Genomic DNA, 20,426 nt, shown 5'->3' with positions numbered 1-20,426 from the left:
GGAATCCCATTTATATATAGGTATAGATATATGTATAGATTATTATTAAATTTTTGGAGCACTTATTGTTTTTTTACCCATTAAGGCTTTGTTTGTTTGTATGAATGTACTGTTCACAAAGAAAAAAGGTGAGAAAATATAAGTGGTTTGGATCCAAGGTTTTGCAGGGAAGAAGAGGAGGGGATATAATATCCTCTTCCCTCAAAATCAAGAGATGTAGAGGGAAAACCACATCGTGTGTTATTTCTGAATTTACCCTCATTCATCTGCAAGGGTTTTTAATATTAAAAAATAGTATTTTTTTATTTATATAAGATGTGGTTTATTTTCTAATTTTATAGTATATATTTAATATTTTTAAAAAATTATTTGAAGTTATCTTTTTATTTAATTTGTTGTTGCGTTTATATTAATATATTTTTTTCATAATTATTATGTTTATGAGTTAGTAATTTATTTGATAATAGTTTTTTATTAAATTATTTTTTATTGTTAGTTACGTTATAATTTTTTTTAGAAATTTCTATTTATTTTCATTATTATAGGATTTTTAATAATAAAAAATATCATCTTTTATTTATATAAGATCTGATTTATTTTCTGATTTATTTTTTAATTTTATAATGCATGTTTAATATTTTAAAAAATTATTTGAAGTTTTGTTTTTATTTAATTTGTTGAATACATTTTTTTCTTATTATAATTTTTAAATTATATATATTTATATTTAATATATATTTATTTTCTAATTTTAATTTTTAAATCCACGAAATATGTGAAAGTTGTTTATTTTTAAATTAAAATAACTCATTTCATTATTAACAAATTTTAATAGACAGGGAGAAATTTGTAAAATAACATTTAACAATTTAAAAAAAAATTAAAATTTTCTCATAATCTTCATATCACTCACAAAACTTCTATAAACTTTCTTCAGACATTCATTCTAATATACCAAATCCAAACAATCTCACTTTTTTCGTACTTTCTTCTCACATCCTCACACATTCATTCCTTCAAATTTTCACATATTTACTCCTCAATCCAAACACACCCTAAATGTTTACCTAGTAAATGCTACCATTAACATAAAAAAATAAAATTCAAAACTTGTAGTTTCTGGAACGTTTTCCTTGATACGTTTCTTGCTTTATAGGTTGAAAAGATAGTTACCAAAATAAATAAAAAGCAGTTTTTTAAGAAAAGAAGTAATTATCAAAATGAGTAAGGATAAAATTGTAAAAAAATTACAATTTTTTAATCTCTTTTTATATTAGTGTAAATTACCTAATTAGAATAATGATTAACATAATAAGGAAACAAAATTAGTTAAAAAGAAACAAGTTACAGTAGAGATATGTAAAAAAAAGAGGCACAACAACATTTATAGTGTAATTATTTATCTAATTTTATTTTAGTAAGTTAAAATTTAAAAATTTATATTAACTTTATTGTACACAATTTAAAAATTGAACACATCACAGAGTAGTATCTCTCTTCCATTTCTGCAAGTAAGGATTATAATTTATTAATTGAATGAGAAAGGTCAATATATAGAGACAGAGACGTTATTACACGTGTGTGTTCATTTTTGTATGGTAATAAAAAATAATTAATAGAATTAAAAATTTATTGATATAATAGTTATTAGGGTAGAAAAAAAAAAGATTAAAATAGAGTGGCGTTTGAAAAGGGTTACATATACTAGTGTATAGATAATTTAATGTGATGTAAATATAAATGAAAGCAGTTTTATAGTAAGAATAAAAAAAAAGTGAATATATTTGTGATTGAAAAGATTAACTGCCAGTGATAGGGTGATGAATAAAAGAAGCAGTGGTGGAGTGAGATGAGAGCGCGAACAAAAGCTGGAGTACTACAAGAAACAAACAAAGACAGTGGTTTGTTTGCACTTTTTGCAGAGACGATTGAATCGCGCAGGCGAACAACGCAATTTCACCACCCAATTCGTGACATGTAGAGAAACAATAACCATTTTTGTCATTCGCAATCTTCGATTTGCGAATTCCGTTTCGTTCTGCCATGGCGCTGCGAAACGGCAGCAGAAAAATTTCGTTCGAGGTTCTCGGTGTCGATGGCGAATCGGATCCAAGCGAACACGGCCGCAGGAAGCGCAGGCACCGAGCTTCCAAGCGCAAGAAGAAGCTTCTTGATCGCGCGGATTGCGTCGATCCGCATATGACGCCTCTGGAAAACGGAGGAGCCTGCAACGGAATCGAGCTCGACGCTGATAGGTACTGCGCTGGCGGAGGGAGCGTCGTCTACGAGGAGGTGCGTGAGGCGACTGTGTGCGCGGTGGTGGAGGCGCGTGAGTCGGAGAGCGAGGTTCCGACGGCGGTGCGCGGTGGCATCGAGGGGTTTAATTTTGGGAAATTGAGGCAGAGGAACTTCAGTTGTGGGAGTTCCGATGATTTGGCGTTTTCGGTGGTGCGCGATGAGAAGGAGGAGGGTAGTGTGAAGGGGAGTCCGGTGGAGAAACCGACGAACGAGCCTGATAGGAATGTGGCTACGAAATTGGAGACCGTGGAGTCGTTGGACTGGAAGCGTATCATGGCGGAAGATCCGAATTGTGAGTGGTACAATGGTCCTTGCTGTGCATGCATCTCATGATTATAATTGCGATAATTTTTCGAAAAATTGACCCTACAAAAAATGCTACCAAATGTGTTGCAACAAAATTATGCATCGACTTCGAAGGGGAAATGGCTGGAAAAATAGACGTGGGGTTGGTTCTGTGTCCCTACTTGTTATGGAATTGGTGGCATGGCTAATCGGATACTGCAAACGTTGACTGAATAATTCATACATTAAGATTTTAAGTTAGGCTTTGTTGAAATCTCTGAAGTGTAGAAATTTAAGAACAAATGCGGCCACAATTTCAGTAATAGAGACCCTAAAAAATTTAACAGTATAGAAAATTCCAGACAAATGTGACAACATTTGCAATTCCGGAGATGCAAAAAACCTTAAAATTATTGCTGAAATTGCAGTGCCGGACAGTTTTTTGAAATCTTGCCTGATAGTGAAAATAGATGGGCAGTTTAATCAAGAATATAAGTTTAATCTTTTTTCTTATTAGGCTTCAGCTGCTAATTTATGAATGAGAACTAGGTAAACGGTTTGCGTAGTTCTTTTGACCTGAAGTGATATGTTGCCTGATTTTCTTACCCTGTCATTTTTTTTACCTGTGCCATGTTTTCTTCTTTTCTGCCAAATTAACCTTGCGGTGGTGTGTTTTGATGTCAGGCCTGCTTTCAGTGGAAAAGTCTCCTGTAACATACTTTTTGGAGGAAATGTACAATGGAAATTCTTTACGGAGCACAACAACTCTTGGGAATGAAAAAGAACGAGAAAGAGTTTATGATACTATCTTCCGCCTGCCCTGGAGATGTGAATTGGTATACTTCCTTTCTTTATCAAAAAGGAGAGAAATAAAAAGTACTCTGGTTATATTTTTGTGATGTTATTATCTATGGATACTCCAGGTTGAGCTGCTTGTATTTACTTTCAAAATAACCAGTATAAGTTCACAGGTTTTTGGGAAAGAAAAGTAAAGTTAAACCTTCTACCTAATTTATAGTAGCCAATCTATTTGTGTATTTCTATTAAGGCATTCTACATTTGTTTTGTATCATGAACGTGGAACGCAATTGCAGCTTATAGATGTTGGCTTCTTTGTCTGCTTCGATTCATTTCTTTCATTATTAACTGTTATGCCTGCAAGGATCATGATGGCCATTTGGAGGCTTCTAAAGACAAGGTTAGTCACATTTCCTTAATTTCTTCCCTTGTAATAAAAATTTCGTTGGGAATGCATGTGGGGAATACGGTGATAGATTAATCTTACAGCACCTGTTTCCTTAGTTTAGATTTGTGATGTAAGCACAAAGCAGTGCTTGTATAGTACTACAATCTTAGAGTGCTTCAGATGTCGTCATAAATCTTTGATGACAGAACAAAGTGATTTTACATGAACCACACCCTTCCAAATTAGCAGTAGGTTCAGCTGACATTCTATGTGATATAGGTCTTAGTTGCTAATTTGTATCTGGGTTCTGTTAGTCCCTGATTCGAAGTTAGCTGAATAAGTTAGACCAATCTCTCCTACAGAATCTACATGTTCTTGTGCTTTGACTTTGTACTATCTTTTTTAGTTCAACTAATGTTTTAAAATTTGTGCAAGTATATCATGGTTTACGTAGTATTACAATGTGGACTAATCTTGCGTATGACAGGCAGTTCAAGAGGTTGTCAACAATGGAAATTTCAGATTTTGGATGTTTTCTTATTATGACCTGTGGAGTGGTTCTTTTGCAGCGGACAGGTAAAGTGGTTTCTGCTTCCATGAGTATATGTAATATCATTTCTTTTTTGTATTGTTCAAGTTTAATATTTTGCTAATTTGTTTTATTTATCTTTCCAAATGTGCTGCAACAGATATCAGTTTAATATATCATATGATCCGTGGTCAAGGAACAATAAAGTTATATGTGGTCTACAATGTTTTAGAGGTGAGCATAAATTTATTAGTCTGGGTTATGGTGAATAAATAGCTCTCCAAACTGCCAGATATCAACCAACGTGAATATTTATGTGTTATTGAGTTTAATTTTGATTCATTATTAGGATATAATTTTTAGACTATCAACTAATTAAAAACCACCCTAAAGTAATCATTTCAGAAGTAAATAATCTTTACCATATGCAGTAATCCATAGTTGGATGAAAGTGTAAAAATCTCAGTGCATTCTAATTAAGTTTTATTTATATTTATATCATATATTATATAAGGTGCTGATAAAAAAAATATATTATATAAGGTTTGTGGGAGCAAGATCGTATGGTGACAAAGTAAAGGAATTTCAAAGAATATGGAATGATAAAATTTTGCTTTGTAGTTAATTTGTATACCGTGAAACTCTGACATCAGATGAGATAAAATATTGCTGTATTTGAAAATTTTACTATCTCCTCAAATAGCAGAGGCCTAGATGAGATAATGAAAATGTGATGAAAGTAGTAGGATGGATGTTGTGTAAATGATTTTTTAATAGCTTTTTGAAAGTAGCCTTCTGGTATTTAAACATAATGTTATAACATTTTCTTTTTAGTTCCCTAGTGATTGCATAAGTGTTGTGAATCATAATGCTGAAAATGTTACTTATACTGTTAATTTGTCAACTTCTTGCAGATATTTGATAAACTATGTCAAAGTTTTAATGGGGATGTGTTGCAAACATTATTTCTTTCTGCTGAAGGACTTGCAAATTGCCCCCATGAAAGCATTAGATTCTGGATTTGGAGATTTGTTTCGGACCAAGCTTTAGCTGTGGTTGCTTCAAATATCCTTCATCTTTGTTTTTTCCCCCAGTTGTTTGGTTAACTTTTTTCTTCTGTGAAGGCAAATTAAGAAATGGTCGGTGATTTGATTCCTTGACTGGTCTTACTTGTTCATTCTTTTATCTTACTAGCTCAGGCAATCACTTTGTCAACCTGTATAGTTGCTCACAACAACGCTCTGTTGGCATTGCTGGTGTCAAATAATTTTGCTGAGATCAAAAGCAATGTGTTTAAGCGGTACAGCATGGATAATGTTCACAGTTTAGTTTACTTTGGTAAGTTATCTTTCCTATAATGTTTTTTTTTTCTTCTGGATTCCAGCTTACTTGGGATGCTGTTGTTTACTTCTTCATTCACATGTGGAAGCAGCCCTGTATGGTCTCATTTTCAGAATATTATATGTGATAGTTTTGACAATAGTTGATTTGTTCAGGGTTATATGCCTCACTTTATTGATAATGTCAACCAAGTAAAATTGTTTTGATGATTGAATTTTGAAGTGAGTGGTTTTTATTTTGAACGGTGGTATTTCAATCAATAGGGTGTACGTGTATCCCTTTTTTTCCTTCTTTGGCACCTTACCCCTGTGCCACATAAATATGTTAAGGAGAAAGCTTTGCTTTTAATAGTTTGATTTAATTGATATGGATATTTTGTTACTCAAACAAGAGTCCGATGTGATGTCTTTTGAATTAAAATGAAAATTTGTACACAGGAATGAACTTTAACTTTAGGATAAATATGTTGGTCCATATATTTTTTGCCAAATCAGTGAAGTTGTCCTTGTCTTTTAAAAATATGCGAAATTAGTTCTTCATACTCTTAAATATAGCATTTAGAGGGTGGTTGTTCACAGCCACAAAGTTGGCGGAGGGATTAAATTCATATTTTTTTAAATTTTGAGGACTAATTCATCTATTTGAAAGTATAGGGATCAAACCAAGTTTTGTCCGAAAGGATATTGACTAAAAACACATTTTCCCTTTTACTTTGCTCCATATAATTTCTACTTGAGGTATATGGATGGAATCGTTTGCTAGTTCCTAGCGGCTAGAAAATTATGGATATGCCGTTTAAGTCTTTTGCATAATAAAGAATTAGTTGTGATTCCCCTGTACCAAACATGGTTTGTGCATAAACTTGTTTGTCTATCTTTTGAGTTCTTTTTAGTTTGAATTTAGACAAGGATTTGCTGCACTATCACCTTATTAAATGTTTACACTAGCAGGTTTAAAATCATATTTGGACGTGTGAAAAAATGTATGAATTTCTTTAAAATGTGATGTAACAAAAACTTTTTTAAATTATAGAAATTAAACTATTTTATTTAAAGCCATAACTTTAAGGCATCCTATTGGTTACTTAAAATTATAATAGATATTTTATAGTTCTCATCTGTGTAACTTACACCTCAATTTTTTTTCCGCTCTTGTTTTTCTTTGCAATTTTCTGCAATAGCTATGATTATTTTTTTGTTATTTTCTGGGGATTTGCTCTACTTTCTACATTAAAAGTAATATTGTTTGTATGTAGGTTTTGCAATTTATTTTACTGTTGGGTGTGGGCTATGAGGAGAGAGGAGAGGAGAGGGATTTTAATAAAACTTGTGTTTGGTTCAGAACAGGAAAATGAAAATGAAAGGAAAGAAACATCTCCATTTATTTTAGCCTCTGTTAGGAGGATTGGATACCCCCACCCCCTGGACCAAATAGCTCGTTGGTAAAATAATTTTGTAAAAGTTATATTAGTGTAAATTTTCTATATAATAATGTTTATCTAATATTAGCTCCTGATTATTCTTTATCCAATTCTTTTTATGATTATGAGCGAGAGTCAAGATATTTGTTCTGCATTTGACAATTGCATTATTTATAATTTCTTTTTTCTCATTTTTCCTGTAACCTCTTACTATATTGTATTCCTCCCTTTCCTTATGGTGACAAGCAGATTCCGTAGAGAGATTCCACATTTCATCATTTATCTTATTCGTCTTGGCTCAAAATATTCTGGAGGCAGAGGGTCCTTGGTTTCAAAGTTTTCTCATTGTAAGTCTGGAAATACTTTAGCTCATAATATTAATGAAAGAAGTTTTGTTAATCCTGTTCCTGACTCATATTTTGGATGGTGCAGAATATCCTCTTGGTTTATGTATGTGAAATGGTTATTGATATTATCAAGCATTCATTCATTGCGAAATTCAATGACATTAAGCCCATTGCATACTCTGAGTTCCTTGAAGATCTTTGTAAACAGGTATTATCATCTGACTTCATGTTTTTGGATATTTAGTATGCTGGTTGTTTACTACTAAGGTGTGAAAAACTGGAACCATTTTGATATATTTTCATTCAAATCTCAACTTAAAGCTGAAAACTTGAGTGAATTTATGAGCAACACAACTGAGTGCACAAAGACTCTCCGTGATTCTACCATAATTGCCTTTTCGAAATCCTGGGAATACATGCTTTGATGGGAAAAGGTAGATAAGCTGTTTTGTTACAGCAATATACTTGAGAGATACTTATGACTTTGACAAGAGTGATGTATAACTTTAAGTCATATTATGACAATATTTTGTTCCTTGTCTTTGATGGAGCTTTCCAAAGAATATACGCCTGACATTGACTGTTCCATTCTGTAGACTTTAAATATGCAAACTGAGGGCGCAAAGAAAAACCTGACTTTTGTCCCCCTTGCCCCAGCATGCGTGGTAAGTATATAAGATTTTAAATGTCCATTTGGTTTTTCTGTTTTTTTAGTTTATCTGTGCACTTTTTTACTTTTATAACTGATTCTTAGGTTATACGAGTTCTCACTCCAGTATATTCTGCAAACCTTCCTAACAATCCCCTTCCATGGAGGCTTTTCTGGATTCTGCTTTTTTCAGCAATGACCTATGTTATGCTTACAAGCCTCAAGGTCCTTATTGGCATGGGCTTACAGAAGCATGCCACTTGGTATGTTGATCGCTGCAGAAGGAGGAAACATCATTTTCATGAAGATTAGTTTCGAAGGAGAAAATACTAGTGTTTGAGTTATAACGTGTCCACTCGACCCAAAGAACATTTTCTGAAAGATCACAGACGGAGATAACATTCAGGAATACTGGACTCCGAATTATCATTGGTGCGTGGCACAAACGGGAACAACTTTGGTTTATATCTGGAAGGTGTACTTTTGATTTATAGCTTGAAGGTGAACCGATAGATGGTTTCCCTTTTCAATTTTGACAGCAATATATAGTTTGACTATTACAGAAATAATAATACAGTGTTATATAGGCTTGCATAGTTTCAATGAAATGTAATCACCTCTACTCAATAAAAACAATAGCACATCTTTTTTACCTCTTTCCAAATTTAACTATTCAAAAAAATATATGTTTAATAAGTATTGTAACTGAATGATGTTACATTAGTTTCTGAACTAAATAAAATGTAAATAAGTCTCTGAAAAGATATTGATCAAATTACTCCAATTTTGAAAAGATATTGATCAACATATGTTTAGTTCTTTTGTTAGTTTAAGGGCTAACGATTTTAAAAACATAATGTTAATTTAAGAAACTTTAAACTTTTATTTTATTTAACTTTTTCTGTTAGAAAAGGAAATAAATGACATGATATATTAGTGTGTCTAAGTTAAGAAGAACAACACTATGAATATTGAATATAAGAAAATAGTTATAAATAATAATTTTTGAGAATTAGTTAAATATGAAATCAAAATCAAGGTGTTTAAGTAATTTACTTGAAAAAAAAAAAAGGAAACGAAGTTCGAAGATTAATTAGAATTAGAATGAAACTAAACTTTGTATCTACGAATATTTGTATCTATTTTAAAGACATAAATGTTAAGGAAGTTAAATAATTAAGAAAAAAATGGCGATCTAGTTGGATTTAACTGGAGACACTTATTTTAATTCTATGTAATTTTATTTATTATATGAAAATAAGATAATTACATATATTATTTATTGTACATTTTGGGTCCATGTAGGTTTTTTTTATTATTAGTGAATTTAAAGTTTCGATGTTCACTTTTTTTTATAATAATAAAAATTTACTTTTAAAGATGGAACTCTCAGCATTTAAAAAGAAAAAAATATTAAGAAAACACTAAAAATAATGAAGCATGTAGTTTACAAAAATTAATTCTAAATAATAAATAAAGTTAATACATATATCATACTTTGTCGCAGTTAAAAAAATTAAGTACAAATTAATTAAGATTCACTGTGCAAATAAATTTATATCTTTTAATACATTAATATCTTTATATTTCAGTTTCACTCATATCTCTAGAAAAATAATAAAGTTATTTTGGTAGATTTTCCGTTTTAGATTGAAGTACCATATCTTTATTTTATCTTTTCTGTAATAAAATTTTACGGTAAATGTATTTTTTATTTTTGAAATTATTTAATCTTTTCTGTAATAATATTTTAGGGTAAATGTAGTTTTTATTATGGAAATTATTTTATCTGATCTGTAATAATATTTTACGGTAATGTGTTTGTAGTCTTTATTTTCGAAATTATCACATCCAATAACACACTATAAAATCTGAGTAGCTCTTCCCTGTCTGTTTTATTTTTGTACAACACTCTCCCTTAGTATCAAACAACTCTGTTCCTTTTGCATTTCATACATTGATAATACAAATCCTAACCCTCTCACCGCCAATTTTTTCTAATAATCTTTTCCAATTTCCAACACACACCGCATCAACCATGGGTTACGAAGACAATCCGTGCGTTTCTGTTTTTTTTTGTTTTTTTTTTTCTTGAATTAGACCTGTGTTAGGATTTTTCTTTGTTTGATTCACTCGTTTTCTTTTATCAATTTGCTTTCAGGTATCGCGACGAGGACGGTGAGCCCTTGATGGACTACGACGACGTTCAATCCGACCGCGAGCCCTCCCCGGAGCCGCGTCACCAGCTCGACGATTACGAGGACGATGTCAACGACGAGTGGCGCGGCCGGGATCGGTCGCAGACGCCGGTGTACGACAACGATGCAGCGCGATCGAAGCCGCGGAAGAGGCTGATCAAGAAGAGCGTCGCTGGGAAGCAGTCGGTGGCGGCGGAGCTCGAGGATGAGGAGGAGGAGGGGTATGTTCCAGAGGCGAGGTTTGACGAGGAAGATGGAAGAAAGAGGAAGAAGGGAAAGGAAGTTGGGAGTGGGAAGAAGGAGAAAAGGCTGAAGGGGGAACAGAGGTTCGGTAGTGGCGATGGATCCAAATTTGGGGGTTCGAAAAAAGGTTTTGGTGGTAAGGCTGGGAAGGATCATGATGGTGAAGTTAAGGAGATGTGGGATACAATTGCTGGGGGAGATTCTGAGGTATCTGCCGCATTTTTTATACCGCCTTTGCGATTTTTCTTGATTGATTGGGCGGAAATGATTTAAATTGATATTGGTTTTGAATAATCTTGAATGAAGCTGGTTCTCACAATTTATTGAACGAAACTGGTTTTTACAATTGATTTTTGAATGATGAAATTGGTTTTGTAAAGCTGTTTTCATTATAATTAATTTGAAGTAAATCGAATCATGTTTGGATTTAGAATAAAAAAAGTTCTCCACCGCAAAAGCTTAAACTCCTAACTCAATGAATTCTTGTATTAAACAAGTGAACATTTACGTTGAAAATTTCCTGTTTGTGGGATTGGGGATAATAAATGTGTGAAACTGATCATAATTATTGTTTGCTCTCTTTTTTATAATGGCGAGTATTTTGTCGTTATTGTATCTGATCGCTACTTTTTGTTTACATTAATAGGATGATCACGATGGTGTCAGGGATCTGGATGATGACAACTTTATAGATGACACTGGAGTGGAACCTGCTTATTATGGTAGTGATGAACCACGTTCTCCTGGTGATGCTCCTCAGGTTGGTGATTTATCCTTTTTTAATTTTTTTTTACTAAGTTATCCTGCCATTAGATTCACTGTGTTAGATAACTTATTAGAGTGTTGGTAAACTAGAAATACTATATATAATAATGTTCAATGTTTATTGAGGATAAGAAATTGAGCTATTAAGCTGTGTTGATTTTGCCTTAGTTTGAGAAGTTAATTTTAGGACATGTTTCTCAAATGGTCTTTGTGATACATTTTAGTCTGTTACATGGAATCTGTAGGCAGAAGAAGGTGAAGAGGATTCAGAAATGAAGGATCTTTTTAAAATAGGGAAGAAAAGGAAGAAGAACGAGAGAAGTCCTGCTGAAATAGCATTACTAGTGGAGAATGTCATGGCTGAGCTTGAGGTTACAGCTGAAGAGGATGCTGATCTTAATAGACAGGGGAAACCTGCTATTAATAAACTCAAGAAACTGACTCTTCTCACAGAAGTCCTCTCGAAGTATGTGGTGGTTACTTTACTAACATTGATGTTTCTTTAATATTGTCTAGTTACTTTATGTTTTAATAATTTTTGCATCTTTTTGGCAGAAAACAACTTCAATTAGAGTTTTTAGATCATGGAGTTCTAACATTATTGAAGAATTGGCTTGAGCCACTTCCTGATGGAAGTTTGCCTAATATAAATATACGCATGGAAATATTGAGGATTTTGAATGAGGTAATACGAGTTTACACTACTATATATAGCATTTTAGCTTATTATTTATTATTTTTACCAAGAAAGAAAGATTTAGAATCACGTTTATTTGTCTGGTTATGCAGTTTCCTATAGACCTAGAGCAGTACGATAGGAGAGAACAACTGAAAAAGAGTGGCCTTGGAAAGGTAGGGTTTTTCTTTTCTAATAGGTCATAAAATACCCTCAAATATGTGTAATCTATTAATAATTTGGACTTTTTTATTGTGTTGACAGGTGATTATGTTTTTATCAAAATCTGACGAAGAAATCAGTGTAAATAGAAAACTAGCCAAGGAGTTGGTTGACAAGTGGGTAAGTAATGTACGATTGAATTATTGTTCCATCATAGACTTCTATTTGGTGCTCGTCATGAAGTGTTTTAAATGTCTAAATTGTTTTTAGTCCTATTTGTGATACTATTTACTGAAAATGACCGATTCTGTAATTATGCTTATGTTATGTGTTGTAATTGCAGAGCCGGCCTATATTTAATAAGAGTACCCGATTTGAAGACATGAGAAATGTAGAAGATGATAGGGTTACTTATAGGAGACCATCTGTTAAAAAGTACTACACTTTTCTCTTGGTCAATACTTCTACCATCATGTGCAATTTATATAATTTTGTTGATTTCTTACAGGCCAACTAATAAAGTTGCAGGAATATCGAGAGATAGTGATCTTGATTTGGAAATTTCACAGTAAGACCTGTAAAACTCTTTTTTAAGTACTGAATTGAGTAATTTCTAAAATATATTAAATTGTAATTTTTCTGACGGTAATGCAGGCCTACTACGGCTGGACAATCTTCTTCTAGGCAGCATGCTTCGAGGCCGGAAGCAACACCTTTAGATTTTGTTATACGACCCCAATCTAAAATTGATCCCGACGAGATTAGAGCCCGGGCAAAGCAAGCTGCCCAAGATCAACAGCGGTTGTTACTTTTATAATTTCCAAAATTGTGGGTTAAAAAATTATGACTCTGATGATAGTTTCTTGAGATATGAACTAATTTGACATGTAAACTGGTAATTGCAGATGAATAAGAAATTGCAGCAATTGAGGGCACCAAAAAAGAGGCAGCTCCAGGCTACAAAACTGAGTGTGGAAGGTCGTGGTATGGTCAAATATTTGTAAATATGATAAGTTGTATTTATTCTAATTTTAGGCATTAGATCTTTACATTGTATTTAAAGAACCTCTCAAAAATGGAACTTTTGAAATTAACAAGTTTTTGCATATCAAAGAGTAAAATTATTTTCCTAACGTTCTTTTATGATTTTTTTGCATTATTAGCTAAAATTGGGTCATGTAATAAAGAAATGAATAGATAAGAAAAAAACATATTTATGTTATTCTTTTATTGAACCCATATTATAAAAAGGAAGGCCACACTTATTATCTATAAACGGAATTTGTATATACAGATTTACAAAACTCTCCTCTCCTCCCCGATATAGTAATTTACAAAATATTTTTAATTAAATTTATATTTATTTTTTATATTTTTTCTGTTGATTTTAAAAACTTATTTAACTCCAAAAAAATCATTGAAACATAGATATTTTCCTACTAATTTTATTGCAACTCAAAAACTTTGTAATAATAAAATTAATATTTCTGTAGTGACATGATAATATAGAATTTTTTTTTTAATAATAAAATTAATATTATATTCATTATGATAATTATGATAAGTATATTGTTCAAAAGAAAATTACGTGACAAAAAACTGGAAACTAATTTTACATAAAAAAAAAAAAATCAATAATCACATCAAAACAACAAAATCAATTTTGAATATTTTTATAATATTTTTTAAATCGCATTAGAAAATGTATTAATAATAATAATTTATAGTTATAATATTATATATATATATATATTAAAATAATAATTTATTTTATATTTTTTTCTGATGATAAAATTAAGAAGTAAAATGTTTTATTTTAATATTTTATACAATATATTAAAATATAATATTTATTTTAAGAGTACACAATTAATATTTTATATATTTTTATGTTACGGTAAAATACTTATATATGTTATAGATTTTGAAGATAAAATGCATACTTTTAATTTTTTTAACTGTAAATAAATTTTCTAAACTCTTTACCTGTCTTGTACAAAGTTTAAATAGTTTATTTTTTTAGAAATAGTATGAGCAATATCTTATCTACCTTGACATGAAATATTTATTTTTGTTTTTTTGGTTGGATAGAACATAAAATATTTATTTTTGTATCCCATGTCTTTCTTTTTTTTAAATATATTATTGAATCTGATATAATACAATTACGAAATAAAAAATATACAATTTAAGTTTTTCAACTATCTGTAAAAAGATTCAAACGGAGTTATATTTATATATATATATATATGTATATATACTGTTTCTATTTTTTTTTATCTATTTTATCTTTATTTAATATTTTATTTTTGGTTATTTGAATATTTTATAATTTTAGATGTTAATAAATCAGTTTTTATTTTAACTGTTACTCAATTGGTTGGAGAGATAAGTACGTTACATTCTAGTGATAATGGTATGTTACTTTTCTGTTTTAAATTAATTTTCTTCTTTATTAACTAAAAAATAACTAGTTTCCTTCACTAGGACCATTCATTTATTTTGTTGGTCAATCGAGAAATTACTTCTTCTCTCAAAGTTATAGTACCCACCAATATTACTTATCTGAAATTCATTTTATACTTCACTACTTTCTTTTATGTGTCATTTAAATTTTATAAATGTAAATATAATATTTTATTAATTTTATTTTGTGTTAAAACGGAGGCAAATTCAAAAAAGAACCAATGAGTTGATTTAAACTATAATAATTTATAATTTTTAGTTATTTTGATGATATTTGACGTTTTTTTTTTCTCAGGTGATTTTCGATGCACTGACAAAGAAAGATGGCAAGGGTTAGTTGTTTTCTAAAATATATGAACTTTACCATTATGTATTTTTGATGTGTCTGTTTTCATAACTTTTTTGTTTCTCCTTAACATTTAAAATTTAATATTTGGTTGTCACATGGTTACTCTAAATGTTTATGACTTGAGCCAAGTGTAAGGAAAATAACGGATTTCCTATTAATGGGTTATAATATACAATTATATTTTCTATTTACCTTATTAACTTGCATTAAATGAGTAGATACCAATATTGCCTAATTAAGGGAATTATGGGAACCCTAATTAGCAATATAAATATAGGTTATTGGTTATGATCCCAACACACCAAATAAAAACACACGTTTTTCTCTCCATCAAGAAGAAAGACTAAGGTCCCAGAGAGGAATTAGGTTATTTGGTTAAGGAATACCACAAATCTTTTGTTCTTGATTTCCGAGAGATTCTGCAACAATCGCGATCATCATCATGGATTAAGAATGGTTTTGATGAATTAGAGACATATTTAATTTATCATATTTAATCCTAATTATTATTTTTTTATTTGGTTTGAGTTATGGATATGCCTCTTTACAATCAACATTCAATATTAAGGGTCTTCTCATTTGGTGACTATGGATCCATTTTTTGGTTTATTATGTAATATGTAATTCCTCATATTCTTTCATTGGTTTATTATTATTTTTTTCTCGGTGGATGGATCCAACCACTGTATTTTGATGGTTGTGTATATACTGATAAAATAAATTCATAACACTCTTTGTGGACTAATGTTTCGGTGGATCCAGTGGACTATTGATTATGCTATTGCTTTTGTTTTTTGTGGAATGCGCTTTAAAGAAAGCTTTCGCCAAATTTTTTTCCTCCTGAAATCATGCGCTCTGTGCATTTATTTTGATTGATATTTTTTTTAATTCAATCTACATGTCAAAAGATATATATGGCATAATCAGTTCTTTGATAAATTTTATTAAAGCTTGACAATTCTTTATTGTTGTTATTGTGATTATTTAAATCATTTGGCCATCACTAATGAAATTTGATCATTTTTGTGATACGTACTTTGGATCCATCAAATCATTGTTAATTTGTCAGTGTTATAAATCAATACTGGTGGAACTTTGTCGTGATTGTCATACGGTTTATTAAGCAGAAGGATCCCATAAGTTTAATTCTCATATGGTTTACTTTTAATTTTACGGTTTTATTATTTATAATTAAATATTGGTAAGTCTGTAATTAAAACGATTTAATTGAATCAATATGTCGCCAAAGTGACCTTTTTTTGATATTATTTTGTTTTGAATTATAGATGTTTTCGTACATGTAATTTTGTAATTATTTATCGGCCCAAAAGAAGGTGAATTTTAATGAAATTACATGAACGGTTGTTGTGATAGAATGAGTGATGACTATTTAGTTTACAAGTGAATTTTAAATCGGACCAAAGGAAGATTTATTATTTAACATGTTATTGTTGTCATCATTTTGATTACAACACCAAGATGTCATTTACAAATTAGTATTTTGTCCAAAGATAAAATGTTAGTGGAGTCCCCGATATCTTTGGATGGGTTACCTTTATTTAATTTTATGATTTTCTAAATTTATTGTTGAATCAAGAGTGATCAAAGGCTTTGAAGAATCCAAATCCAAGTGTTTGATGCAAGGCTGAAGTTGCAGTTTAGCATAGGATGTGGGTAGTTTATCTGTGTAATCCACTCTTTGTTGAATCTAAAGCTAAAGTGTTTTTTAAATCTTTTAAGATTAAAGTGTTTTTCAAACTAAGTAAAAAAACAACATGTTGTTTTGTCGAAACAACCGATTGTTTTACTCTTAGGTGTTTTTGAAAATGTTGAAAACTGTTTTGGTTGGTTGACTTATTGTCAAACCAAAACAATCGATTGTTTCGTGTTTTCAATCGATTGTTTGTTTGAAAATCCTAACAGAATTATGTTAGTTGAGTGTGCTTTAAATGATTTTCAACTGAAAGCTATAAATAGTTTGTTTATGTTTTATAACAAACAAGAAAAACATATTTGAGTTTTTCAGTTGTGAGAGATTGTTTTCAAGTTTTGAACATTCACTTTTCAGTTTTGGTTTTCTCAAGAGAGAGTGAAATATGATTACATCTGTATTGATTTTAGTTTATTCTGTAAACAAGTGTAAGTTGTTCTGAATACTTTGTATTTTTTGGTGTTGTAAGCCAAGGAGTGTTGTGTGCTATTGAGGTTGTGAAGATCAACATTCTTGGTGTGTGTTGTGCCAAAGGAAGTGTGTTTCTTGAAGGGTTCAAGGTCACTTCTTTGGTTGTTTTGTGTGTAATTGTATTTGATTGCTTAGTGGATTGCCCAGTGGATTCTGGGGACTGGATGTAATTCTTGGTTTAAGAGTGAACCAGTATAAACTGTTTGTGCATCTCTTTCTTCTCTTAAACTCATTTAAATTCAGTTGTTATTGATTTGTTGGTATAAACAACCGATTGTTTCGAAGAAACAACCGATTGTTTTTCTGGTGTTTTGCTGTTTTGTGCTTTATATCTTGGCTAACTAAATTTCTGATTGAGTTTCATACAAAGGATTTTGTTCTAGCTTAAAAAGTTTTTGAAAACCCCCTTTAAACAATTCACCCCGTTTAAGGTCATATATTCTAACACTTATGTGAGCTTTATTGAATTTTCTTTTGTTCTAAATTCAATTTCTGTTGCTACTGCTCCGGATTTTTCTGCTCAAGCCAATAATATCCCTATACTTAGCGGGACAAACTTTAAATTTTGGAAAGAAATCGTGGAAAATGTTCTTGGTTGTATGGATTTGGATCTGGCACTTAGGGTGGAACGACCCACTCCTACTTTGGATAACCCAAATGAGGTTAAAATTGAGAAGTGGGCTCGCTCTAACCGAATGTGTCTGATCATCATGAAACGTTCCATTCCGGAAGCGTTTTGGGGCTCTATTTCTAAGAGTGGGGATGCCAAAAAGTTCCTTTAAGGAATTGAACAATACTTTGCCAAGAATGAAAAATCGGAAGCGAGTAACCTTTTGGGTAAGCTCGTCTCCATGAAGTATCAGGGCAAAGGAAACATAAGAGAGTACATCATGGAGATGTCTAATCTCGCATCAAAACTCAAGTCACTTAAGTTAGAGCTATCTGAGGACTTGCTTGTGCACTTGGTTTTAATCTCTCTGCATGCACACTTTGGTCAATTTAAGGTGAGTTATAACACTCAAAAGGATAAATGGTCCTTAAATGAGCTTATTTCTCATTGTGTGCAAGAGGAAGAGAGACAACAACGAGATAAGGCTGATAGTGCTCATTTGGCTTCGACCTCGAAGAATAAGATGAAAAGGAGAGCTAAGGATACTGCGGAGGGAACTTATCAAAAGAAGAAACCAAAGATGCATAATGGTGAATTCATTCGCCATTTCTGTAAGAAGCCGGGACACATGAAGAGGCAATGTCCCAAATACATTGATTGGCGTGTAAAGAAAGGTTTGCTTCTAACTTTAGTTTCTTCTGAAGTTAATTTAGCTTATGTACCTAAGGATACTTGGTGGGTAGATTCTGGTGCTACTACTCACATAAGTATGTCTATGCAGAGTTGCCTGTGGAGCCGACCGCCAAGTGATGCTGAAAGATTCATTTTTTTGGGCGATGGCAATAAAGTTGCGGTGGAGGCTATAGGAGATTTTAGATTATTATTAAAGATCGGAGTTTATTTGGATTTATTTGAGACTTTTGTTGCACCGTCTTTTCGACGGAATTTAATTTCAATTTCTAGTTTGGACAAATCTGGTTTTTCTTGTTCATTTGGAAATAATAAAGTTAGTCTCTACGAAAATTCAAATCTTATTGGATCTGTTTATTTGAATGATAATCTATATATGTTTGATATTGTTAGTTTTTATAATGAAATACTGCAAACAAGTTCGCGTGGTACAAAGCGAAAATTAAATGAGGATTCTGCTACCTTATGGCACAAGCGTTTAGGTTATATCTCTAAACAGAGAATTCAGAGACCTGTGTCGGATGGAATCCTTGAACCCTTAGATCTAATAGAATTTCAAGTTTGTGTTGAGTGTATCAAAGGAAAACGAACAAACAAAAGAAAATTAGGTGCTGAAAGAGCTTCAAACGTCTTAGAACTAATACGTACTGATATATGTGGCTCATTCCCTACAACTTCTCGGAATGGACAACGATATTTTATTACGATTATAGACGGTTATTCTAGATACAGTTACCTATATTTGATACATGAGAAGTCTCAACCCCGTAACGTTTTTAAATCTTTCAAAGCTGAAGTTGAGCTTCAACTTGGAAAGAAAATTAAGGCTATCAAATCTGATCGTGGTGGTGAGTACTACGGTTGATATGATGGATCAGGAGAACAACGTTCGGGGCCATTCGCTCTTTTCCTCAATGAGTGTGGAATCGTTCCGCAATACACAATGTCGGGCAAACCCAGTATGAATGGTGTTGCAGAACGAAGAAATCGAACTCTTAAAGACATGGTTAGGAGTATGATTGCTCATTCTTCTTTACCAGAATCACTTTGGGGAGAAGCATTAAAGACCGCAGTTTATATCCTTAACAGAGTACCAAGTAAGGCAGTTTCCAAAACCCCTTATGAGTTGTGGACAGGCAAGAAACCTAGCATTAGGCACTTGCACATTTGGGGTTGTCCAGCTGAAGCGCGCCCTTATAAGCCGCACAAAGCAAAACTAGACTCAAGAACGGTTAGCTGTTATTTTTTTGGGTACGCTGAACGCTCTCGAGGCTACAAGTTTTTTGATCCCACATCAAGATCTATTTTTGAAACAGAAAATGCAAGACTTCTTGAGGGAATTGAGTTTGGGAGGGAAGAAGATTTAAGGAATGTCGGTTTTGATGAAGAGTTTGTTGTTCAAAATGACAAGGTCATTGTACTTGTTGTTTTTCATGACACAACTCCATAACTCAACAACGATGTTGAGGCTCCTATTCCTAACATTTTTGTACAACAAAACGACAATGAAGTTCTTCCTCACGACCACCTAATGATCAAACTCAACAACCTCAAGAATTGCCATTAAGAAGATCCATTAGAGAAAAAAGAAATGTGATTTCGGATGATTACATCGTATTTCTGCAAGAACATGAGGATGCAATTGGTTTAACAGAGGAAGATCCTATCAACTTCTATCAAGCCATGCGTAGTTCAGACGCTTCTAAATGGATCGATGCCATGAATGAAGAGATGAAGTCTATGAATGACAACGACGTTTTGGATCTCGTTGAATTGCCTAAAGGCTCGAAACCCATTGGTTGCAAATGGATATTTAAAACCGAGGGGATTCAAATGGCAATATTGAGAGATATAAGTCACGTCTAGTCGCTAAAGGCTTTACTCAAAAGAAAGATATTGACTATAAAGAAACTTTCTCTCCCGTCTCTTCGAAAGATTCTTTTAGAATAATTATGGCATTGGTAGCGCATTTTGACTTGAAGTTACACCAGATGGATGTCAAGACCACGTTTCTCAATGGTGACATTGAT

The 20,426-nt window shown here is 32.0% G+C and overlaps 2 protein-coding genes and 1 pseudogene across 5 annotated transcripts; all 3 read left to right on the top strand.

Moving 5' to 3' along the window:
* The first annotated feature begins 1,786 nt into the window (after positions 1–1,786).
* POD1 (POLLEN DEFECTIVE IN GUIDANCE-like protein) lies at positions 1,787–8,707 on the top strand. The gene is made up of 11 exons (XM_068625275.1): positions 1,787–2,590; positions 3,268–3,419; positions 3,678–3,781; positions 4,257–4,345; positions 4,459–4,532; positions 5,213–5,363; positions 5,469–5,636; positions 7,309–7,406; positions 7,492–7,614; positions 8,003–8,071; positions 8,161–8,707. The coding sequence occupies exons 1-11, from the start codon at positions 2,044–2,046 to the stop codon at positions 8,365–8,367; spliced, it is 1,782 nt and encodes a 593-aa protein (XP_068481376.1). The 5' UTR covers positions 1,787–2,043; the 3' UTR covers positions 8,368–8,707.
* A 1,209-nt stretch (positions 8,708–9,916) lies between these two features.
* LOC137821652 (protein IWS1 homolog 1) lies at positions 9,917–13,232 on the top strand. 4 transcript variants are annotated; one of them, XM_090295428.1, is made up of 11 exons: positions 9,917–10,113; positions 10,217–10,703; positions 11,143–11,256; positions 11,507–11,727; positions 11,817–11,946; positions 12,051–12,113; positions 12,202–12,279; positions 12,443–12,534; positions 12,608–12,667; positions 12,754–12,900; positions 13,005–13,232. In XM_090295428.1, exons 1-11 carry the CDS (start codon positions 10,094–10,096, stop codon positions 13,006–13,008), a joined length of 1,416 nt encoding a protein of 471 aa, XP_090151554.1. In that variant the 5' UTR covers positions 9,917–10,093; the 3' UTR covers positions 13,009–13,232. The 4 variants fall into 4 exon arrangements, 2 of the variants coding, with proteins under 2 accessions (XP_090151554.1, XP_090151555.1); XM_090295429.1 differs by having other exon boundaries at positions 12,998–13,232; XR_016515645.1 differs by having other exon boundaries at positions 9,952–10,113; positions 12,628–12,667.
* A 4,559-nt stretch (positions 13,233–17,791) lies between these two features.
* LOC150025236 (uncharacterized) lies at positions 17,792–18,516 on the top strand (annotated as a pseudogene).
* The last annotated feature ends 1,910 nt before the right edge of the window (positions 18,517–20,426 follow it).

Source organism: Phaseolus vulgaris, chromosome 9 (assembly GCF_051622355.1).
Source record: "Phaseolus vulgaris cultivar YP4 chromosome 9, ASM5162235v1, whole genome shotgun sequence".
NCBI classification, from domain to species: domain Eukaryota; kingdom Viridiplantae; phylum Streptophyta; class Magnoliopsida; order Fabales; family Fabaceae; genus Phaseolus; species Phaseolus vulgaris.
This window is presented reverse-complemented; position numbering and strand designations above follow the sequence as displayed.